General features: G+C 38.5%; 1 protein-coding gene across 2 annotated transcripts in view; it reads right to left on the bottom strand.

The window, feature by feature from the left end:
• The window catches only part of LOC112106608 (calcium-activated potassium channel subunit alpha-1), a 916,252-nt gene that overhangs the window by 222,288 nt on the left and 668,219 nt on the right, over positions 1–25,745 (bottom strand). For both annotated transcript variants that reach the window (XM_026653705.1, XM_026653706.1), the window contains exons 8-9: positions 21,551–21,721; positions 19,794–19,885 (exon numbers count right to left, since the gene is read on the bottom strand). In XM_026653705.1, coding sequence (XP_026509490.1) covers positions 19,794–19,885; positions 21,551–21,721 — 263 coding nt within the window. The remainder of the gene's footprint in view (positions 1–19,793; positions 19,886–21,550; positions 21,722–25,745) is intronic.

Below are 25,745 nucleotides of genomic sequence, written 5' to 3'. Positions count from 1 at the left end.
CGGGGTAGAGCTGTAATGGCAAAAAATAAGTAATTTTGATCCTAAGAGTCACAGTAAGTGGGAGTTATTTGCCCATACCTATTTAGGAGTTGCATTTTTTATCTTGTTTAATTGGTATAATATTTATGGTAACAGGAAAATTTCTTTGTTTAAGTAACTGCATTTTATTATTGTTTTTTACAGTCCTTAACACTTCAGATTCCACTTGCTCTGCAAAGACTTCCAAAGGCAATTCCATAGAACAATATTGAGTTCTTGCACACAAAAAAGACATTTCCTTCCTGAATGAAAGGTGGGACTGAAGACATACTTTAATTCATAGAACAGTAACTTTTTATGTTTTTAATTAGCTTTCACATTTTATAAGAGCAAACTGAAGACCAGATACTGGCTGTAAAGCCATCAGCCAACTTGGTTGCCATATGGAGGTGGACTACTACAGCAGAAACTCAGGAATTAGGTTAGATTCGCAATTGCTTTGCAGGTCGTACGGTCATTTAGTCATGCATAAAGTGTCAAAATTCTGATTCAGTAGCATTTTACACCCACTTTACCCTGGTGTATAGTAGGACATAAGGCTCAAGGCAGTGGAGAAACAGGAACATAGATTTCTTGTATGTTAGCACAAGGACAGGGATCATGCAAAGGTGGCAGAATGCATTGGAACTATTTATTCCTTACACACACAAGTTCATTATCTGTCCCCTGCATCTTTGCTTTTTCTTATATTGTACTAGTTGTCAGATACAATTCAGAGCAATTGGGATAGGGAATCTTCTGGTTTCAGAATAAATAAATAAATAACTAAAAATCTCCCTTTAACATAAGTGATATTTTTGCTTAGGAGAGAGATTGATTGAAAACAGATTGCCTTCTTGCCCAAGGAGAGTTATTAGGTACATTATCTTAGAAACATTGGAAAAACCCATATTGTTCCAATCTGTCCTATATCTGATTTGAAGATTTACAGCTTCCCCTTTCTGTGCCTATAATCATTTCCTTTCCCTACACCACCCATTTTTTCCATACAGTAAAATTTTTTAAAAAGCCAACATATTGAAAGTGTTTTGAATTCAGTTAGAATTGATTGATAGTAAAATAACGTTGTAGTAATTCAGAATCTGGGCTAACAGACTTGCTTTGATGGGAGTCTGCTTTAAGAGGCATTACCAAGAAATTTAGTCTGAAATATAGGCTTTGATTTAAAAAAAAGTGCCAAAATCTAACACAGTATTAATCAAAATTACTTTGTCGTATTATACTTTCAAGTTTCAGTGGAAAAGTTTCCCACTTTAAAAATTTCCCAATTTAAAAATTCACCTTGCAGTGCTGAAAACTCAAGCACTATAGCACTATGTTATAGGTCCTGATCCTGCAATTTCATCTACACCGGTAGATGCTAGCATCTTGAAAGGGATACCATGTGCGTCTGAGTGAATCAGATTATAAAAGGAGAGCAGTGGCTAGTGCATTAGAACAAGGCACTGAACCTGGCTATATAAATGGAGCGATAAAATTTCTTTGAGTAACACAGAAATGTAAAACACCACCATAAATGAGTCAAAAGTAAATTTGATTTTAAAAACTATTTTCCTTTCAACAATTAGTAACACAAGTAAAGAATTATTTTATAAGTAAAGTAAGATTTCAACTTTCCTTGTGATAACTCAGATGCATCCCAGAATTTGGGCCATGATTTTTAACCTGAATTAAAGGTTGAATTAAAGCTTTGATATCATTTCTCATAATATTAATTTAACGAATTATTTTGATTCTTTACATTTTTGAAAAAGAAACAAGGGTGGGTTGAATATTTCAGATATCTGTGTTATTGTTAAGTGTTCATGGAGATTAAATTCATCCTATTTCTATAATATCAGTGTCTTCAGTGGAATTAGACCAATGATGAAACTGCTCTAATAAATCAATGTAATTTCATAGCATGTGAGGTCCTTGTCCTGCAAAAGGATCTGTAACAAGGTGGCTTGCCCCATAAGGGCTGGAGGGCTGAGGCTAGCCAACCCTGGGTTGCATGAGGGGCTTCCTTATACAGAGCAGCAGGAAGCTGCAGGGTGGAACTGACAGGAGAAGGAAGTCAGGGCCAGAGGACTGGGACTGGTGGCTTTGGGTGGAGCAGACTGGGACCGAAGAAGTCTGTGTGTGACAGAAGAACCAGGGCTAAGTATGAACGTTTGTGCTATGGTCATGGGCTTTATTTTGGGACTCTGAGGATTGTTTGAGCCATTCCTGTTGTTTAACCAGCCCCAGGTGGAGGCACTGTTAGCCACAAGAGAGACTGCATGGAGTTCTTATGGGCCCTGCAAGAGGGGGATAACTGGGGAAGGGTGCCTGCAAACTGACCCCTGGCCACAAAGGGGCACTCAGCAGGAGGCAGCTCCTCTGCAATTGGTGTACTTCGCAGAATTCGTGACCTCTTCCCACCTAGGAGGGAAATGGAAACTGAGAGAGTAACGGTCAATGGAGAAAGAGGACAATGTCCGCTTATTCGCAGAAGGCAGTAAGACTCAGACGCTCCTCCTGCAACTTTTGAAAAGTCAACAAAAGCAGTCTGAGGTACAGTTTTCCACCCAGTAGCAGTATCAGGAGTCTCAACATTAACAACTGGAGCAGTTTTTACAGCAACTAGAGATATTTCCAATAGTAGGACAGGGCAGGCCTGTCCTGGTGTTGGGAAAGTTGGGCCTGAGAACAATGCTGAGGTCTTTCTCTGAGTCTTTGAGTGGGCCGCCTGTGTGGCAGGCTTGGAAGATTCCACTTGCACAGCCGGCATAACACCATTTCTCATTGGGGAGGCTCAAGCTGGTTATAGAGCTCTGAGTGGCCCACAGTCAAATTTGTACCCTGAATTGAAAGCAGCCACATTAGATAGATTAGAACTGACACCAGAAGCATACTGGCATAAGTTCCACATTGAGCCATTTCCATGGGGAGCATGACCCTGTGTGGTAGCCCAGAGGTTGCAGGACCTGGCTGATCGGTGGCGGACTCTGGAGACAAACTCTCTGGGGAAAGCCATGGACCTTATTTTAGAGCAGTTCTTGCAGGTTCTGCCTGTGGGAGTTCAAACTTGGATGAAGCAATTTTGGCAGTCTTCTGGGGGTGGAAGTAGCGGAAAGAGCAAAGGCTTACTTGGAGGCTGAAGGAACCAAGCAGCTAGAGCTATAGACTCCCTTTACACAGATTCTCTATGCCTCTGGGAGTCCATTGTTTTCACAAGGACATAGCCTAATTCACCACCTCTCATTTCCTCAGAATTTCCAATCTCAAAATTATTATTAGCATTATAAAAATAGTACATTGCAGAACGATAGGGCTCTGCATGGGTGAATCCCTTTGCATGATCAGGGATGGAATTTGTTCACTTGTGTATATTTGTTCACTTATGTATATTTGTTCACTTGGTTATATTATCTTTTAGAGAGGCACTGGTTCCTTACAAAATAAGTTAAAATTCTGATAAAAGGTCCTTAAACCAGTACCATTATCACCAAATGTACAGTGGGTTAAGGCAAAGAAAAAGGATAACTAAAACATCCAGATTCCTGAAGTGAGATAATTAAGAACACACACTTAATCCATGTAAACTGCACTGTAAATGAAAACAGCTCCATCCCGAACAAGATTCTGCAAAACACATCTCCTTTCTCTTTACTTGTGCCTCCTCCGGAGAAGCCAATATGAAATGCAAATGTCTTGGCTGTTTATTGTTGGAGAAGTTATATCCATTTTTATTGGAAGAAATATAAAGAACTTGGAGGGGGAGAAAATCACCCTACCTATTCTGTCATAATAAATCAGAGAGAATGAAGTGAAAATTCCATTCAGCATTCTCTGAATATATTGTGTTCACTTTGTCAAGTAAGTTAATGAAATATGGCAGATATTGATCTAGATGTCTCTTTAAAACTATAATATTTATATCAAATGCATATGCTTTAATCTCTTTTCTAACTTCCTGCTTAGTCTTCTAGTCATGCCTTTGTCTACTGACCATCCTCTCTCTGCACAATAGTAGCAGGACGATATAGTTGGAAAGGAAACACAGTGGGGTGCTTGATGAGCCTACCTGTATTCTATCATTGTAAGGTGAGGGGAGTTTGGTAGTACCAAATGTTTATACTTTCCCTATTCAAACATATCAGGATCACTCTGTTCCAGTAAAAACTATCTGTGATTCTCATCAGAGACTGGATATACTACTCTTTTTTTTATATACTAGGTTAGCTGAACATGCTCCCTAAATAAACTAAATTAAACTACATTGTGATGTGCTTTAGCTTTTTATGACTTACATAATATCCCTCAAGACTTTACTCAATCAGGTTCTGATTCAGCAAAGCCTTTATGCATGTACTTAAGTCCATCCCTATTCACTTAAGCATGTCCTTAATTTTATTATACTCCCCTCTCCGAGGTAGTATAGAAGGGCAATAGGTTGTGAAAAGCCACCTTTGCATTCTTTCTCTTGGGCTCCTGAACTGAGCAGAGCTCAGCTGAACCTGATAATTTCGATTATTATTGGACAAAGAAGACCCACTTACATATATTAAGAGAGCAGAGTTTGGCCTTTTATTTATTTTTAATACTGCAGAGGATACAAGAAACGAATGACCTGACTCTCCACTGTCTTGCATCTGATGTAGCCATTAACCCTGTGAAATGAGGATGTAAAATACTACCAAATCAGAGCATGGCATTTTAACTTCAAAAATTACTTGCATTTCCTAAACCTTTGTAACATGTAATATGCTGCTAAAGGTCTGATGCCGAGATCAGGCCCAAGATCTCCTCTAGCAGAAAAGGATAATGGAAAAACACAAGAATATACCACAAAATGCAGTTTGCATGACAATACTTTGAACCTAAAACTATAGTCCTGACACAGGCAAAAATCCCTATTTTTGTCTGCCTCAGGACTTTCAGATAAGGGTTCTACATTTCATGGCAAAGCAATCAGAGCTAACCAGGAAATATATCTTTATCAGACATTATAAACAACTTAGCTATTGCTGAACCAATCACTAATTCATTTTTGGCAGAGATGCTGCTGGTATACTGTACCATATCTTCTGACAGTCAAAGCTTGAGTTGTATTTCTTAAAAATATTATGCACTGATGCTTTTAAGTTCCTGCTTAACTGATTTTTATTGCAAGCATGTGGAATTACAGCTACTATTTTTACCTGCCTCTGTTCTCCTTCAGCTATTTGTTATGAAATAGATTTTCATTATAAAACCTTTCTATAGCACTGCCCAGTCCCCTGACCTGTAAGTATACTCTTATTAGGCAGGTTGAAATATCTCTATTCATGTGGTTATGGAAAGTGCACCTCATTTTAAAATTAATCCTGTTCAGATGGTCTTTAGTAATGGTGTATATCTCTCGAGACTGAAGAATGCCCACTATGTATATCTGCCTAAATCTAAAGTTTTACTATAAATGTACAGAGGATCAAGGGGGGCAGCCTTTTCATGTGTGCTTAGCTTTTATCACCTAAGCTTCAGATATAGTCACTTGGATGCCTACAGCCTACCACATAATAGTAGGCTATACATGCTTAACCTGAAGAACTCTGCAAGTGTCATTCCTTCAGCAGGAATGTTCCCTCTGTACAAGCATTGAAGTACTAGCATCACATCTCCCCTATGCTTGATCACTAACAGAATCCACAGCATTTAATGCCAGATCAGTCATAAAATCTTATGCAATAGTAAACAGTGTATCATAATAAAATCTAGCCACCCTGACTTTTTTTTTTTTTTTAAATGGTAGAGAGTTTGGTGAACTTGGGCTGTCTTTACTTGGAAGCAGAGGTGAGTAGTCTTTCCCACTAAAAGTAGTCTTCAGTCTACTTAGTACACAAAATTGATTGGATGCTGACTGGATTGGCTATATCCTTGGCAGCAGATATTTATTTGGTGGGAGAGGTACTAAGGTAACATCATCTGCTCTCTGTGGTTCTAGACTGTAAGCTTCAGATTGTGACTTACAACAACAGTCATTGTAACAAAGAGATATTGGGTCCTTTATTGGAGAGACTGTCCAATGTTTCCTTTCAGGAAGGCAATATATCAGCTTTCCTCAAATGAGTAATTTATAGGCCTGTGCCCAGTTAGCAGTCAAATGACGCTAACAGTCTCATCACCCGCTAATCTTCCATTTAGGAACATCTGTTGAGAAGGTTGTATTGGGGCTGCTGTGGCATCGTCTGGGGTTCTTAGATTTTTCTGAACCCCTTCACGATTCACAGATTCCAAGGCCGGAAGGGGCCATTATGATCATGTAGTCTGACCTCCTGTACAACACAGGCCATAAAACTTCCCCAAAATAATTCCTAGAGCAGATCTTTTAGAAAAACATCCAATCTTGATTTAAAATAGTCAGTGACAGAGAATCTACCATGATGCTTGCTAAGTTTTTCCAATGATTAATTACTCTCACTTGTTAAAAATTTGTCTAGCTTCAATTTCCAGCCATTGGATTGTGTTATACCTTTCTCTGCTAGACTGAAGAGCCCATTATTAAATACTTGTTCCCCATAGAGATAATTATAAATTGTCATCAAGTCACCCCTTCACATTCTCTTTGTTAAACTAAATAGATTGAGGTCCATCATGCTAGAATGTTAGACCAGTTGGCCACAGCATTGCACTGGGAGATCATGTTCAGCTGATTCTCCACCACGACCCCTAAATCTTTTTCAGAGTCACTGCTTTCCAGGAAAGAGTCTCCCATTGTGGCCTGTATTCTTTGTTACTGAAGGTATACAGTTAGCCATATAACAACACATATTGTTTGCTTACTCCCAGTTTATCAAGCAACAGAGATAGTTCTTTATCATTGACCTGTCGTCTTCATTATTTAGCACTCCCTGAATTTCTATCATCTGTAAACTTTATCAGTGATGATTTTATATTTTATTCCAGGTCATTAAAAAAAGTGTTAAATACTGTGAGGCCAAGAACCGATCCCTGCGGAACCCCACTGGAAGCACACCTACGTTGTTTGGTCTTGTTTCAAATCTGGTTATGGCTTGGAGAATAAGACAGTCATTAATTTCCACCTGTGGTTTCACAAAGGGCAGGTGTTCACACTGATTCTTTTATGTCAGTCAACAGTATTTAATACCATTGGCAATGAGATGGTGTTGATGTTCCTGTGCACAAGTTGATGTCTCCACAAGAAACTGGAAGGGATATGTGGAACTGTGTTTGAGGGGATCATTTTGTCAGAGATATTCCAGATTGTACTATTGGGCAATTGCTCATGTGCCACAAAGGCTTTCAAGTGAGTTTTGACAGTGTGATATTCTGCCACTTTGTCTGTTCAACATGGATGTGAGGCTACTGATTTCCTCCCTTCTTTTCTCATTGAGGTAATGGGGGAGGAGGGGAGGCATGTGTGCAGTGTATCTATGGAGTATTTAGGAATTGAGCTATTGAAATTTTTCCAGTAAAACCAATTTTTTTTAAAGGCCCTAATTAATTGGGTAGAAAAATGAGGAAATTCAATGTTTCTGAAACTACTAACTCCAGGAAAGTTGTACTATGTATAATGCTCCAATTCAAAACATGAATTTACACGACGTGATTCATACACTTGTAAACATCATCAGAGCCCCTCTAACTTTTTCACTAACACTGTGCATAGAAAGACAACATGCTCTAATGAATAAAGAGTAAAATTTTCAAAAGCTAAGTTTCTTAGGAGCCCATTTTCAAAAGTGACTCACAGTTACATTTTTAAAGGTATTTAGGCACCTAAAGATGCTGAGAGGTATTTAGTGGGATTTTCAATAACTCACCATTTGGCCTGGACTAGTTACTTGGGCAAAATTTTTTGAACTCTGGTGCTTAAAGTTCAGGTCCTAAATTAATATTTAGGCACCTAAATATAAGTGACCTGATTTTCAGAGGTGCTAAGCACCTTTAGACTCCACTGAAATCACTGGGAGCTGCAAGTGAACAGCATCTTTGAACATCTGCCCACTTTTACTTAGGTGCCTAAATGAAGAGTCTAGTTTTGGAAATGTTGATCTTAACTTTTGGAGTCAGAGTTCTTCCATCAGTCATACATATATACTAATTATATGTGGGCAAACTTTTAACATCTTGGAAGTTTTTCCTGTTTCCAGTGCTGTTTTCTGTCTCTGTAATCATGAATTCTACTAAAACTGTATAATCTTTCAAACTGGTACAGATTTTTAAGATCATCTCTTGTTCTTACCAAAGCAACTGGGGTGATTTAGGAATTAATTAATATTTGTGAAGCACTCTGAAAGTGAAAAGTGCTATAAGACAGTACATTCAGTGTATTATTACCGAGCAATGGATCATGCGCTGGAAATAAAATAAAAAAAAAAGCAAGATCTTAAATATTTAAACAACATTAAATATTACCTCTGATACAGAATTTTACTTATTTTTGTGGCCAATAAATCAATGCAGAATTAAGAACCAAGAAAGAACAATCTCAAACTCTTCCTTTTCTCCATTATAAAAAACAGGACTTCAATAGACAGGTGGGTTTTCTTAGTCCATATTGCTATACTATCTATTCAGAAATGGAGGACTTCCATTCTTTTTAGACTGTGATAAGCATTATTTTATGCGTTATTTCTGTGCATTTGCCATTTTCCACTCCTGAATACATTTAGAAACTGGGAACTTCCACTGATATCTATTCCGCCAATATGCAGGGCCGGTGCTACCATTAAGGCAAACTAGGCGGTTGCCTAGGGCACCAAAAAGCGGTGCCCCCAATTTTTTTTTTTTACAGCGTTCCTGGGCTGGGCTGCCGGTGTCGCGCTGACACGTGCGGCTCAGACTCCCTCTCCCAGCGCAGTGGCCGCTCCACTTCTCCCGCCTCCCAGGCTTGTGGCGCCAATCAGCTGTTTGGTGCCACAAGCCTGGGAGGGGAGGAGAATTAGAGCGGGGGCGGCATGCTCGGGGAGGAGGTGGAGCAGAGGTGAGCTGGGGTGGGGAGCTGCCACACGGCTCCCCGGGGGGGGGGGGAGCTGCCAGGGGGGGGGGGTGGGGGGGGGGGGGGGGGGAGGGAGGCGCAAGGTGGAAGTTTCGCCTAGGGCGTGAAACTTCCTTGCACCGGCCCTGCCAATATGTAGGCCTTCCTTTATTCTTCTGGCATAAAAATATATTTGAAAAGTGAACTGCAAAATGTTGACGCATAAGAGAAATATATGATACTTGATATGCTACTTGAGAGTTGTGAATATCTCCTGAGCTAGACCATTATAGCATATTAATGTACCTATCAAGGCCTCAATCCTGCTCACATTGAAGTCAACATGTTTTGTCACTGATTTTTAGTGACAGCAGGATCAGGTTGTAAGGGACCAATCTTGCTAGGAGCTCAGCACCTCCTGGACAGTACTGATTATTTCATCTCCCGTTGCCCTTACCAGGAGTATGTTCAGCTACATCATACCACACATCCCAGACAGAAATATTGACATTCATCAGGGATTAATTTTATGTACTTATTTCTCATAAATATGCTTTAAAGACTTGTTAAAATGTGCTGGCCCTAATTGTTCTTCACTGTCATTTTAAGGTCCAACCAGCCTACTAGGCATGGATGTCTAATAATAATATTGGTTAGTGGTATGATTGTTTTTTACTGACAGTGTAAGAACCACAGGCCTAGCAGTGGGGTCTGTAGGGTTCGAGGCAGGTGCTGCTTCTTTGTTGCCACCAGGGGCCCGCAATGCTGCCACCATTAGGTACTGAGAAGCTAAGCTCTGCAGGAAGTCCTGCCTTGCAACAGCTCTGAGGTTTCCTGATTCTCTGGCACTCTCTGTATAAACCAGAAAGCCATTTATGGTGTTGTCTGAGCAACACAGTCCTCCAGTGTGCTTCTGCCTTAGACCTGCTCTCACCACTCCTCGCTGCAACTTGCCTTGATTCTAGAGTTCTGGCTCTCAATCTAGGCTTGGACTGTCTTTGGCTTAAAACCACTGCTGACCCCAATGAAAGACCCTGGCCTAACCCAACCCTGATTCTTGCCTCATGCTCTCTATTTGGTAATGGACTTTGACTTTGCAGTTTTGACCTAGCCTGGCACTGGACTGATCTCTGACCTTTGGCCCCAGTACTGAGCAGCTCACTTTATGCCCACGGGCTGCTCACAACCCAGCCCTGACACATAACTGTGCTAGTAAAAGATATAGTATAAGTGCATCTTCACTGATATAAGCACTTTTATGTTGCTATAACTGCGTTCATACTAGAGGTTTTGCTGGTATTGCTATACTAGCAAAACCCTCCAAGTGTAGACATGGTATTACATATTGCCCTTTTCATCTCTAGATCTCAAAACGTTTTACAAAAGTGACTATATTATCCCCATTTTAAACAGGTACAGAAAGACTTCACCAGCCTCCAGTTACACTGTGGGTATGTTTACACTATAGCCGTTGCAGCTGTGCTGCTATTGCACCAGAGTGCAGATGCTTTCTACATCAACAGTAGGGGTTGTTCTTTCAATGTAGTTAATCCACACCTCCAAGAGGCAGTAGGTAGATAAGTGGAAGAATTCTTCCATCAGTCTAGCTGCATCTACACTGGGGGTTAGGTTAACCTACCTTTGGTACTCAGGGTGTAAGATTTTTTACAACCCTGGATGACGTTGTTAGGTCAATCTCATTTTTAAGTATAGACCAGGCCTGAGACAGTCAGCAGCACAGCTGGGAATAGAACCTAGATCTCCTGACTTCTAGCCAGCTGCTTCTAGCTCTTTTAAAAGGTATCTCAGATTTGGTTTACTAGATAGTATATGGTGAATAATCAGTATAGGAGTTTACTTAGGCTTAATTTCTAGCTGTGAGAGTCCATGTACACTGGATCAGCTGTAACCTACCAGAAGTACAGTGAGCTATCTGCTTGAGGGATTTTACTGGAATACATCAAACATGTCCTATGTGTAAACAGGAAATCCTCTTTCTTCCCCAGAGTACTTTGAATAAAGATTGGCAGAAGTGGGACATGTTTTTTTCCACCTCAGAGAACTTTCTATAAATGTGACAATGCACTCTAAAACCACCTGGAACACTTCTATAATGCAGGAGAAATTGCTGTTATTATGCCCACCTAACTGGGATTACTGCCAGGGAACAGATGCAGAGGAATACATTTCAGTGACTTTAACCTTGGATAAATGGCACAGTTAGTCTGTTTAAATAGCATATCTGATGCTGTTTGCAAGCCTACTCACAACAGTATGCTAGCATGAACGATCCACTGTGAGTCCTCCTATTCACTTTAGACAGCTTCCTTGCACAATTTTGGCTCCCATGAGTTAATTTTACCTTTTTTTAATGACTTGAGGATTTGTACATGGCTTATATTTAAAACAAGCCATGAAGCAAATTAATATCCCCCAGCATGATGTATACCTCTGAGACTCTGATAATGAAAAATGTGTATAATTGACATACTTCTGTTTCCACCAGGGTCTGAGTTAGTTAAGCAGATTCTACCTAAACTCAAAGCAGGGGATGAATACTTGCTTTCTTACTTAGATACCACACTAATATGGTCTACAACTAGAATATTCTTGCTTTCACATCATATACTGAAACACACAACACACGTGCATAATAATAACAAAGAAATTCAAGGCTTAGCAAAACTAGTAAAAACTGTTGAGTGCTGTGACATGCAAAAGGAGAGCATGCTAGAAGGTTTACAGGACAACAAACGAGTAAACCACAACTCTAGCATCAGCACTTCAGAATCAACCATACTTCCGTCTACTGCTCTAATCCTTCCAAATCTCAATATTTTTTGAGCTACTGTGCAGAAGATACCCCACTATTACTTTTGCAATCAACTGAAATTATTTGCTCTTGTATATTCAGTATGTATATTGTTCAGTAAGGAACATAAAAGGCTCCCAGCCCACTTCCACCATTTAAGGTGCTCTTTCACTGAATTGTTTTAAACTTTTTTAAAAAATGCTCCATCTGTCAAAAGACAACTTTTGTGCAGTTTGCATGGCATTAAATTATCAAAAGCTTTAAGACTTCAAGCATTTTATGTATGATTGAAAACAATGCATTTCTCACAAGTAAAATCACCCCCAAAATTTCATGACTAATTTTCCACAATAGAGCTTGTGTGGAAATAAAAGGTCATAATTTACCAAAGCTCACTGATTTTCTTCAGCACTTCTGCCATCTCATGTTGCTCCATGTGGAATGTTTGCTTAGTAAATCACAGCCTGTATATTCTGTGGAACATGGGAAATCACTGCAATTTGAATACCTCATTGACCAGACTCATTTTCTTAGGCAAGAATTTGGACAGTAACAGCTGCCACTCTTGTGCTAAAACAAAACAGTAAAGACTTTAAAAAAAATAGGGATGGGACGGGAAAAGACGGCATTTTTAGATTTGAACCTAAAAATGTAAATTTACTGTGGCTAAGAAGTGGGCATGAGTTATGAGACCCAGACTACAAGATTTTAAGGAGGCTCATAAACATTGTTACATATCTCTGCCTACATTTCCATTTTTGATTTCGTAACAACTAATAGATTTTAAATAAGCATGCAGAAAAAAATGGAGACAGAAGAAAAGTTGAAGAAAGAACAAATAGGACAGAGTCTATCTGTTAATCTATTTAACAAGTGGGGTTACATCACTGGCCCCAATAACTGTGACTCAGCAGAGAGCCTCAAAATATGAAACATCTCTTTCCATACCAGCTGCTTGACTGGGAATGCTCTTCCAGTGGCCTAGCAGAGTACAACGATTGGGCAATCACATGTCAATGGATGTGGCAGGAAGCAGTATGAGGACACAACAAGAACTATTTCACACATCACATTTTCTGTAATTCTAAGTGGGTCTTCATTTGAAATTGGGGGCTTAGAAGAATGCTTAGCAGAAAATGATACACACCCCAGGTCCATAGAACAACCCATGTCACATTCTCTTATTACCATTTACATCCCAGTGGAAAATAATCGTACATGTATCAAATTATTTAATATAATAATCTAATGTCACTTTCTCTGGAGCTATGCCACTTATTATTGAAGCTAAAAAAAATCAAGGGTATGTTTGCCAAGGTATTCAGCTAAGTTAAAAAAAAAAGTCATTCTAATTCCTAATCAAACCAATATGTCTAATGAGTCCAAGATGGCCTGTCAACTTAAATTATCTGTTTGTCTGTCTGTTTACTGTATCTGTCTGTCCACAGTTCTTTTTTTATCTCTGTGAAGTTCAGTTATTGAGTCCCACATTTCCTTCTGGAAGGAATCTCTAACAGATGATCCTTCCTGATGATATGTTGATGATTTGTTAATATATAGCTTATAAATGTAAGAAATCTCTGAGAAGCAGAGCAGATCATGAGAGAGGAGAAACAAGAGATTTTAATAGCTTACACAGCACTGCGGTTTGATTAAAATAAAAGTCTTAAGCACATGTCTTAACTAGAACAATATCTCAGGATGATTAAAATGTTTCTGATTTGAAAATTTAAAATAGTAACTTGCATTAATCTTTACTATCAAGGGATTTATGTATAATATGTATTTATACAGAGTCACATTTAGCTCACTTTTTTCATAAACAACCATAGCAGTTAGTATGAGTAAGGCAAGCAGGATTTGGCCCTAAGAACTATAGATTAATAATAAAATAGAAATCAGAGATGAAAAGAAGATCTATCCCTCTCCACTGCAGGATTATTCCTTACAGTATTTTTTCTAGTATTTTGTCCAGTCCCATTTTAAATGGCCCACTAATTTCTTTTGGGAGACTATTCTTCAGTGTTTGAATCAATTCTGATCATGTGAGCTACAAAGCATGTACATACATACAGAAAACAAATAAATAAGGGCCATTCTGATTCCAAGATTAATGAGGACATCATAAATGTAAAATAACATGTTAATTTAGGAAGGAGCAAATCAGTTCAGATCAATGAAGAACTGATTTCGAGCTTCATTCAAAACTCAAACAGAACTTGGCACCAACAATTTCAGAAACATTAATTTGGCTTTTGGGCTTTTTTTTTTTTCTTTTCTTCAGATGTCTCTATAATTTGTACTTTGGCTAGGACTAGAAATTTAAGTTCCAAAATACCACAAGGAAGAATACATTTGCAGAATTTTGTGTAGACAAAACCAAGAATCTCTGAAAATCTAATGAGAAAAACTGATCTCATGAGAACACCAGCCCGAATTTCATAGTAAAAAAGTTGGTTGGAGAAGTTCAGAAGAGCATCCAAACACTAAGTTGTCAAAGAGACTCTCCCAACCTTTCAGAGGTTGGCACAAATGGACTGACTTAGAAGTCTAGTGGCTGCACTCTAGAGCAGTGGTTCTCAACCAGGGGGATGCATACTCCTGGGGATACATAGAGGTTACATCAACTCATCTACATATTTGCCTCGTTTTACAACAGGCTACATAAAAAGCATTAATGATGTCAGTACAAACTAAAATTTCATACAACGACTTGTTTATACTGCTCTATATACTATACACTGAAATGTAAGTACAATATTTATAGTCCAATTGATTTTATAATTATATGGTAAAAATGTGAAAGTAAGCAATTTTTCAGTACTAGTGTGCTGTGACACTTTTGTATTTTTATGTCTGATTTTGTAAGCTAGTAGTTTTTAAGTGAGGTGAAACTTGGGGTACGCAAGGCAAATTGGACTCCTGAAAGGGGTACAGTAATCTGGAAAGGTTGAGAGCCACTGATCTAGAGTCTCTCGTCTGTTTCCCTATCAGCCTGCAGACATTGGACTTGGTGGTGTCCTGTTCATCCATATATGGTCAGCTGTACTGTGCTCTAAAATGTCCCCTGCAGGCTAATCCAGGAGTGCTTGCTGACAGGCTCCAAAAGAAGCCCCTTGTAGTTTCTGCTGAGCTGAAAGTTTTAAAATGAGAAGGACTATATATAGGGTATAGGGACTGGTTGGTAATCTCAGAACTCCTCAGAGTGCAATCACCAAGGGGAAATAATGACATCACAATATTCAAGATATAGATTATCATCTGGTAACTGGTGATACCCATGGTAAAAAATGACTGCCTGCTTTCTTGAGTTTATAATCTTTCCTATTTTGTTCCCTGATCTACAGTTACTCTATTATATTGCACTTCCCAGATCACACAGCTTTTTCTCCCTCCTCACTTCATGTTATATCTAACTTTCCCCCCTCCATCTGTTTTTGTCCAGTATTAATCACTGCAAACTACTATGCCTGTTCTTCATGATCCTAGCATGCTACTAATTTAGTTAACAATTACTTCCACACCCTCATCCTTTGTAGCATGCAATATATCACTAGGTGCCTGATGTCCAGATATTATAATGGATCATATGTTACCATTGCCATTTGTAACAATATATATTATTCAGCAGTACAATACCACATTGTCTGCTAAATATACTTTATATTTAGAAATCCACCTATGAAATTGCTTGAATACATAAAACACAGCTCTTGTACAGTACTTGCTTTGTCTATAGTGAAATAAACCATATATAATACTGCACATAGCAGACTATAATATTTAACTCTGACTTTAAACTTCTCTCTGCTTCACACTTAGATAGCACCTTTCATCTGCAGAAAGCATAAACATGAATCAATTAATCCTCACAACATCCCTCTGGGGTAGGTATTAGTCTATTAATTATAATAATAAGTCAGCTGAGTCACAGAGAAATTACGTTATTACCCAAAGTCAAATAAGGAATCTGGCAGAACCAAAAACAGGACTAAGGCATTCAGATTGCTAACTACTAGACCATTCTTTACTTTACAGACTGATGGTGCAATAGAGAAATTAGAACCAAAGTTCTCAATATGAGAACCAAACTCCCACAGACATCAATGGGAATGCCACAGGCAATGTCATATATAGTACTTTGCATCTATCCACCTTAAATGGTCTTTTAAAAAAATATTTGCAAAAAAGGGCAGAACAGTTTAGCATACAAAATCTGGTCACTAGAAATTAATGGAAAGGAGGGAGGATAGGCAGTTGCTTTAGCTTATGGGACAGAACAAACAGGTTCCTTATATACTCACATTGAAAGTAGAAAGTATAGTGAATAATAATATTTTTATCATTACTCCCATTAGTAACATTAGAAAAGTAGATATGTTTCCCTTTATGATTGTCCCCCTGAATTAACTTTGTTTTTTTTATTTTAAACTTAAATTGTCCCTTTCTTACAATATGCAGATTACAGCATGCTCATTAAAGGATCTATGGTCATTTCATTCCAGTTATTAAACATGGCTCTCATTCTCCATAGAGAAGAATTGTAAACGCAAAGATAATTATGGACTGAGGATTTTTTTTAAATCATTTGTGTGCTGCAGCCATAGTACAGTGGGTTGTAACTGTATCAGATATCATGAGGTAAGCAACATTTGAACAAGGTCAGTATTTATATGGGAAACCTCAGTGTGCTTTTTTGTGACATATGAAATACTAAATAAATAGTGTTGGTTATCAGTAAACGACACTTTGCTCAAAGTCAATATTGAACAAATTCTCTTGCATGGTGTTCTATTGACTGTACTCTTAGAGGTCTCATTATTGGAACAGGTTGCAAAGCTGAGGTCCTACACATTTGATGTAACTAAAAAAAACTCACAGGACATTTTGCAACATAAAGCTCTTTCTATTCCCAAGCTATCTGTGCATCTCACCCCAAGCATTGTGTTTCTGTAACAAGCAAAATGAGTCTTATAGTTTGTAAAACATTTTGGGATCTTTTTGGTTAAAAGTCACTGTGTAAACAAGGTCAAAATTATTATTTTTTCTTGAATGACTGAAGGTATTGGGAATGCTTTATATGCCTAGGTTCCAGCTACTTCAATACGTATAACTTTACAGCAAACTCTCCCAAAATATATCCTTAGTCTTGAAATTGGATAATGCAATTTTCTATTATTTTTGACATAAGAACTGGTAAATCATTTTTTTAACTTCCTACTATATGTAATACTGTAATTTGGATAGACACCTTATTTTATATATACAATATTTGTGATGTGTGTGTATGTGTGCACGTATGTGCGCATACACCCCACATACATAATTTATTTCTCAAAGAGAAAATCAAACACACATGCTATTTTAAGAGTCTGAACAACATCTTTCAACAAAGTTTAGCTGCTTTCATTTTGTAGACACTTTTAATTTTATCTGGAAACTTTTTGACATTAGAAATAGAACAACTGTAGTTTCTCATTATGTTTGCTGCCAGAATCTATGCTTGGTTGCTCAACTAAAGACCTTACATTGCTAATTACTTCCACATGCCCATATCCCAAGTGAAGGAAAACTTATTGGTTCTGACAGCCCATTCTCTCAACACTGAATTCCAAATGAAAACTCAAATTTTGGCCAAACATAACATTTCATCAATCTTGTTCTACTGACTGCAAAAGCAACATCAAACAAGGGGTGCTAATGGCTTTTTACTGAGCAGTTCCCAAGCTTATATTCTCTGATGATAGATCCACGTGAGCAAAGGACTTCTTTAAAGTACTTAGTAATTAGCTTTTGAACCAGGAAACAATGCGTAAAGTAAATTGAACAGTCTGTGTGCCGATGACAGAGTGAGTACAATTGACAAGCGATATGGACAGCAGAGACCAACAGAGAAAGAGCTAAAAACAAATAGAGCACGTATAAATAAAGCAAAAAGAAAAAGCCGTGATAAAATAAGATGAAGCAAGCCCCAAAGCTAGCGGGAAGCCTGTGATCTAGGAGTTGAGGCCTTCGGGGTGTTGGAGTTTGACTGAAGATCAGGTCCAAGTTTAGAGACAACAGAGCAATGCTGGGTACCAGTGACAAAAAAAGACTAGACTAGGGGGAAATGAAACTGTATTTTTATAACTGTATTTATTAGATCATATTCTCTGCTGATGAAACTCCAATAAGAGTTACACCAGCAAATGCTGTGGTTTTATGTTTGAAAAGCTTCTAGACTTAAGAAATCTGGGACTGCATATAGGAAACTGAATAGACAGATATTAAGAGTAAACATTTGGGAGAAACTAGTGATGCCTCTCTCTCATGGTCAGAGAAGGCAAATGACAATGAAAATGTTTTTGTTAATCTTGAGGATTATAGACCCAACTGGTCTGAGTGAACTGTGCTAGCAGATTCCGGTACTGGTAGTAGTTGTATATTTTAGGCATTTGAGAGTATCTTAAAAAAAGCCGGGCCGGGGGGTGGGTAATGATTAAGGAGTTCTCTGCTTCACTGGGACATATTGTAATGCTCAGTGGTGTAAAAAATCAGTGAAGGAAAAGCTTTTACTTGTGGATCACATGATGTAAATCTGTGCTCAGGAATTAGCTGGTAAATGGTTACAGATCTTTAGAGACTCTCAACTCAACAAGGAAGAGAAATAACTTGATATTACCATATTCATGTCACATGAACATCATATGTAAAGTGATGGTTTCAAAGGGACTAAACTGAAATGCTTAATTCTCAAAGATGAGGGGAGGGACAAACAATTTGATTCCACTAAAAAAGGATTATTCAGAGTATCCTCTATTATGTTCTGTGGGAAGGTGTATGTGAAAGGTCTTGAGGACAACAGGCCAGTTTCTTCCATCTATTCACTGGAATGGCAGAAGGATGAGCTGAACTAAAGGGAAGATGGGAAAACTAGTAGAGTGGGGCAGAAAAGAGAATATTATTCTCTCAGTACATAGACCTTATTTGAGACTATTTCCCAACAGATCTAACATGGCTTTCAGATAGACTTGGTTGTAACATGGTCAAGATGGAAAAAAAAGGCATTCGATGGAAATGTAAAGCAGTTAATTTTTGAAGGTTTATGTGGCCTGTTTAAGCATAAGTGTTGCTACCAGCCAAAAAGAATTATTCTTATGTGGTTATAGCACTACTCTGATAATGAATTCATTTTTTTTTTTTTTTTAGGATTAGCATATCTTTTTTCAGGGTAGGGTATGTAATGGTTTTAAAAAGGCTGTTCTAAATCCTGAGAAGTGCCGAGCACCTGCAAACGCCAAATTAAGTCAATTGGAGCTGCATGTAGTTAGCATCTCTTAGGATTTGATCAATGAAAAGTAGCAATATCATCTTCCAGTGTGGCCATCATAATGAAATAACCTGAACAACATAAAGGGCCCATGTTGTGTTCTGCCATACCCAATTTTCTCATGGACTGAGTAATTTCAAAATGACGACCAGTATAATTACTTGCTCAAGAGACAATCAAGTGATGTCTAACTGGTTGATGCTTAGAAAAGTGTGATATGACCTTGTTCCACAAGCTAACTGCAGATGCAATAGCAGGGTTCCTTCCAGAATATATCAATTTAGTTCTAGTGGTATCCAGAGACTCTCTAGAAAAAGGGGCAAAATATTGTGACTTGTACCTTAGCATGGCCCAGGTCTCTAATAACATAGTGTGACAACTCTCTGGTGGTGACATTTGATGTCACAGAGCACAAGCATATTAGGGAGTGTCCATGAGTCAGATGTCACCACATTCAGGGGTTCTTTAGCGTGTCACAACCACACCTGGTCTTTTTTGACTTACTTTCTGCCTCGGGTTGAGTTAAAAGTCCCGCCGTATTTCTTCCGATTAAGGATGAGAGCAGCAATTTCTGGCACGTAGCGAGCAAACATTGCCTACATGCATGAAACAAAAAAACAAAAAAAGAAAATGGCATGCAGAGAGTGTTCTACTGCAGCAGAGGCAGCAGAGCCTCTTGGAATACTTACTTTCTTCCACTAACCGCACTATAGGAACCACCATATTTCTTGCGGTTTCCTATTAACTCTATGATTTCAGGGACGTAGCTGGCAAACATGGCCTAAGAAGAAGATAGGAGACAGAAGAAAAGACTAAAAAGAGAGGCCAAAGAAAGGGGGATGATGAATATTTTCAGAAGATATATATCTTTTAAGATCTGAAAATGCAAAAGAATTAGACCTTTAAAAGTATTTTTAAAATTAAAAAAAAAAAAGGCAAATTATAAAACAAAATAAGAGGGTTCAATGTAAAAGTTGGTCTTGAAGAAGATGTACACTTGGTAAACTAAAGTAATGGTCAAAAGAGGGAAAAAAGCACACAAAACAAAAGAAGAACAAAATAAAGTCAAATTGGCATCTAATTGTAAAATATTGGCTGTGTCTAATTCTTCCTGAAGAAGGGGGAAAAAACTCTTCAAAGATTACATGCTGCAAAAAACAAAAGTGGATATTACTATTGTTACTTTTTTTTTTTATTTCTTTTTTTTTGGAAGATAGGTGGACTTTTTTCCCCTTAATGAAGATTCAAAAGAAGACAAAAACAATATGGTGCCAGGCATTTGCCCGCTCTCAAGAATCAAAATGATGTCAACTCCCCCCAAAAAACCCAAAACAAAAACAACCTTTTTCAAAAGTTTTGTTTTTAAAAGATTTGTAAGAACACCTGACAGAAAAAGGTAGTAAGGAGAAAAAAAAATGATCTGCCATGTTTTGTCCAACAAACATCTTGCTTGTGGCTGGATACTTCTAAGAGCTGCTGCCAGTCAACTTGGTCTCTTTATCCATATGCAAATATGTGTGTCTTTTGTATGTAAGTGCATATATATTATACATATTGCATTGATAATGTATCTGTTATACATATACCTCCTACAGAGAGACGTATGCATATGTACAATAAATATGTGTATAACAATACATATATGCATGTAAATGTACAATACATATATTGTGAATGAATTTTAATTCACACTTACCTTACAGAGTATAAATCTTAACATAAACTGCTCTTTTAAAAGACAAAATGCAGCAGTTGCTGTAGTGGTGCTAGCAATGATAAAAAAAGATAATTTGACATAGAACAATTAGTAATTTTAGTGCTGTGTACATACTTATTTGAACAGGAAAAGGAGTGATACAATTTGCTGAGTTAAAAGGAAATTTGTTATGTTTATACTAAACGTAGTCTACTGTGAGTGAACATTATGACATGGTTGCATGTTTGAAATTAAAGAGAGCATGGTTTGCTAATGTCTGGATCAGGCATGCTGCTCTTTAAGGCAGTACTAAGCCACAGTGTTTGTTGGAATTCTGGGAAGGAACACAGAGGGTGAGGGAGGGCTCTTGAAACCGCAAACTTCCTTCAAAATATCAATGACCATCACCAAACAATGCACAGTTAGTGTCACTGAAAAGTAATGGACTGTAAATAATACTGTAAATAGAATTGCTAAGGCACTTCATGTATTTACATGCATTACTTTCTTAAAATATATTAGAGTTATTCTTACTGTAGATTAATGACAATCTCTACAAAAATGTGACAAGATCTGGCTTAACAAGATACTTGTCTTATAAAAAGAAAAAGATATGCAGCTGAATTGTTTAAAATTCTTATGATTTTAACTTACTAAACCAGATGCTACAGTTCAGGTTGCTGCTTAATAAACTTTAGGGGATATAAAAGAGCTGGTATTAAAGTAGTAGTAGCAATAAAGAGATTTTACCAATCCCCCGAGGATGAAGAAGACCATGAAAAGGCGACCAAGGGTTGTTTTTGCATAAACATCTCCATAGCCAACAGTGGACATTGTAACCATTAGTAAATAAACACATTCCCAATATGTAAGTGGTTGGTTATTTTGGAAATTTTCCCATGGATCCCCTGAGTTCTCCACCTACAACATAAAAGGACAAATATAATGATTTAATAGGGCAATAACAGATTAATACTAGTTGTAATTACTTACTTTTGTCTAATTGGCATGCATATAATGCTGGAAACATTTTACCAATAAAGAGCCAAATTCTGCCTTAATTAGAGTTGTACAATTCCACTGCTACCATACAGGGTCTTCTTGCTTACGTTACTTGTGGAAAACACTATCACTAATCATTACCAGGGCCGGCTCTAGGCACCAGCAAAACAAGCTGGTGCTTGGGGCGGCACATTTTTAGGGGCGGCATGGCCGGCGCCAGAATGCCGCCCCTAAAAATGTGCCCCGGCCGCCCTAGCTCACCTCCGCTGCTGCGGCCGCTTGCGCGCCGCTACTCGTCCTCCCTCCCAGGCTCTCAAGCCTGGGAGGGAGGGGGAGCAGCAGCGCGCGAATCAGCTGTTTCGCGCGCCACGGCCGCTCGGGGTCTCCCCCTCCCTCCCAGGCTCTCAAACCTGGGAGGGAGGGGGAGATCCCGAGCGGCCGCGGTGCGGGCGCCGCTTCTCCCCCTCTCTCCTAGGCTTGAGAGCCTGGGGGGAGGAGGCAGGGAAGGGGCGGAGTTGAGGCGGGGCTGGGGGTGGGGTAATTAAAAAACGTGGGGGGGGCGGCCAAAATTGTTTTTGCTTTGGGCGGCAAAAATCCTAGAGCCGGCCCTGATCATTACTAGAGTATTTAGTTCATACTGGAATCCAGCTTGTCTCATTTTCCTTTTTCTTCTAAAATAATGCACGGCCAATGATGTCATGTACATAGTAATGGTCGTTAGTTAACCACATGTATACGTCATGAGAAACAGATCTCTGGCTCCAAAAACTCATAACTTTTTGTTCCATAAGCACAAGCTTCTACAATCAAAACTCAAGTCTTTACTAGCTATCAGCAGAACATGATTTATGCCCAATCATCAGAGGGAAAGATAATTACAAATGACTAAACAGTTGAGCAGATCTCACTATACCCAGCAGAGAGAACTGCTACACATATCAAGAGTTCATTATGGCCTGACCAATGAATTGGTTGAGCTCTTGTAAGCTACAGTTCTTTTATAACCCCCTATTTTCATGCATCTATGAGACTGGAATTGCCATGCTAGATCAGACACGAGGTCTATATAGTTCAGGATCCTTTCTCTGACAGTGACCAGTAACAACTTAGTTTGACTATAAAGACTGGTTCCAGTCTAAAATTCATCAAGGAGCAAATTTTCAAAAGGATCCCTGAAGTGAACCTGCAATGCTAGTAAGTGCATTAATCTATGCAATCAAAACTCTGGGAGAATTCTGTGCATGCTCAAGTGATAGTCTCCTTTATTCAATTCATGCATAAGTACATGCAGACAGATAGAAGCACTTGAAAATATTTGGGCAAAATTTAAAAGGCACCTAATTGAAAAGTTGTCTCTTAAAATTCTGAATATGGAAATAAACAAAACAATTAAAAAAATAAGCTTGCCATTTTTAACCATTCCTCCTAAGCTTCCTGAGCACTTCAGGCTACAAGAATGGGAAGAAAGCAGAGTGACTTTATCTTGTTTCTGAACGGTAAATAAAATGCTTTCAAATTCCAAACAAGGCATCACAGAGATCTGTGTTTAAAATTACTATAGAGCAGAGATTCCCAAACTGTGATCTATGAATCACTTGCTGGTAGTCCTAGGAGAACTGGCGGTTCCATGGGTCTGCTCCCACACCCCTCTTATTTTCCAGCTCTTAAATTTTATTAAAAAGCAGCTAAAATACAGTAAGTAATTTCCAGATTTTATTTCCCCATGTAGCCAGTTATTGCAGTAACCACAGGGATGATATGTGATTATGAATGGGAAGGAAAATATCCTTATGATAATCTTTCCATAAGATGCGGTCCACATTATGAAATTATAAAGTTGAGAAACCCCTGCAGTAGAATTGGACCACCTGCACTAAAAAGCATGCAAAGAAAGTGTGAAAAACACTGAAACAGAATATCAACGATTATTAAACTTTTAAAAACCTGCTTCTCAAATCTAGAAAAATAATACCTGAACTACTAATAAATAATTAATAACAACGCATAGCACAATTATAACATGTTTTGGCCATCTCCGGCCAACATAACATCTCCCGCCAGCATAACGCCAGTGTGGACAGCGCTGAGGTAGCTGTAACTTGCATCCTTCAGGGGGTGTCTTTTTCACACCCCGGAGCAACATAAGTTAGATTGACTTAAGCGGTAGTGTAGACCTACCCTGAGTCTGGTCTTTTGAAGTCTATGATGATGCTTGTATCACAAAAGTCACAGAGGAGTATATTTGTGATATGAGAGAGACAAGGTGGGTGAGAATATATTTCATTGGACCAACTGCTGTTGGGGAGAGACATAGGTGCTGACTTTTATTTTTCCCCACGGGTGCTCTACCACCACTCCACCCTAAGGCCCCACCCCAACTTTGCCCCTTCCCCCAAGACCACACCCTCTCTTCATCTCTTCCCACACTAGCTCCGCTCCCTCCCCTGAGTCCCAGCCCTCGCTCCGCCTCTTCCCACTCTGCCCCTTCCCCGAGGTCCCCACTCTCCCACTGCTTCTTTATCTCCATCCTAACCCAATCCCCTCCCTGAGCTGCCGATCAAGCTGTTTGGCGGTGCTGCTGATCAGCCGTGCCCCAGATTAGCTGATTAGGGGCACTGCCAAACAGCTGTAGCTGGTGGGTGCTGAGCACCCACAACTTTTTTTCCATGGATGCTCCAGCCCCGGAGCAACCATGGAGTCAGCGCCTATGGTGAAAGAGACAAGCATCTTTTGAAAGTATTGTGCAGATTTCCTTTGAGGAAGAGGTCTGATAAGTCAGATACAGAGCGATCGCTTTTTGAAGTGTTCACCCACAAGTGCTAGGATGTTTTTGTCTTTTATCATTTTCCTGTGTGATATAGGTGTTAGAAATGTAAGTCATCAACAGAAATAAGGACATTATAGGGCATTCCAATTTTGAAATGGTATATACGATATGAATATTTTCTTAGCGTGGAAAACAGACATTTGGACAAATGACTACCTTCCATAATTAAAAGATCAAGGATCTAATTTTAACCACATGTACACTAATGTAAATTCAGAATAATTCAATTGAAGTCAATGAAGTTACTCCAGACTTACAGTGATGTAACTGAAATCAGAATCTGGCCCGAAATCTGTTGTTGCATAGATTGATGCTACTAACAACCTGATATCTTATTGACCTTGAGTTAGGCAAAATTATCTGCCACGTAATGTACATCTAAAGTCATATTAAATTGTATTTACAAAATATAATTGACAGTAAACAATTCATTTCAAAACTTCTATTGCTTTTTTAACTTTTAAAATCCAGATTAATGCCATTACTTTACAACTGAGATCTTTTTTAATTATAGAAGTGTTTAAAACATACAGCTAATCAATACTGAATAAGAGCTTAAACCATCAAATGTAGATAATATTTTTGTCGCAGTGAAAGTGATATGATTTTTTTTTTAAAAATGAATAAGGTAGAGAACTAATCTCTAAGAACCCTACTCTAAAATGTTAGTAAATCAGATTAATTCTTCTGAAAATACAGAACTGCTTTTTTGGCGAAGCCATGTGTTTCCCAGGATGGCCATTCTTAGAAACAGGGTGTCATTATCATTTATGCTGTACCAGCCTTTTTTGACAAGTACTCTTGGTAATTATTAAGGAAATATTGCCACCTAGTGGTAGGATGTGATTATTAAAAGAGTTCTATTAAAATCCAAGTCCCAGACTTACGTAACTATTACTGAACCTAAACAGGGAGGTTAATGAAGTGAATGTTACTTACTGTTCAGAATTAGTTTTGGGTACAAGGCTGGAATGTCAGGCAGCTGTGATGCCTTTCTTTATTGTTCTTTGTAACAGTGTCAAGGGATTATCCTAAGCAAGGTAATTTCAGGTAATAAAGCAGCACAGAGGAGCTGATCCATGAAAAAAACCTGATGAAGTATTTTCAAGTATACTT

The sequence above is a fragment of the Terrapene carolina genome, unplaced genomic scaffold, assembly GCF_002925995.2.
Source record: "Terrapene carolina triunguis isolate 2854851 unplaced genomic scaffold, T_m_triunguis-2.0 Scaffold147, whole genome shotgun sequence".
Lineage (NCBI taxonomy): Eukaryota > Metazoa > Chordata > Testudines > Emydidae > Terrapene > Terrapene triunguis.
The sequence above is the reverse complement of the archived record's forward strand: the minus strand, read 5'-3'. Positions and strand labels throughout refer to the sequence as shown.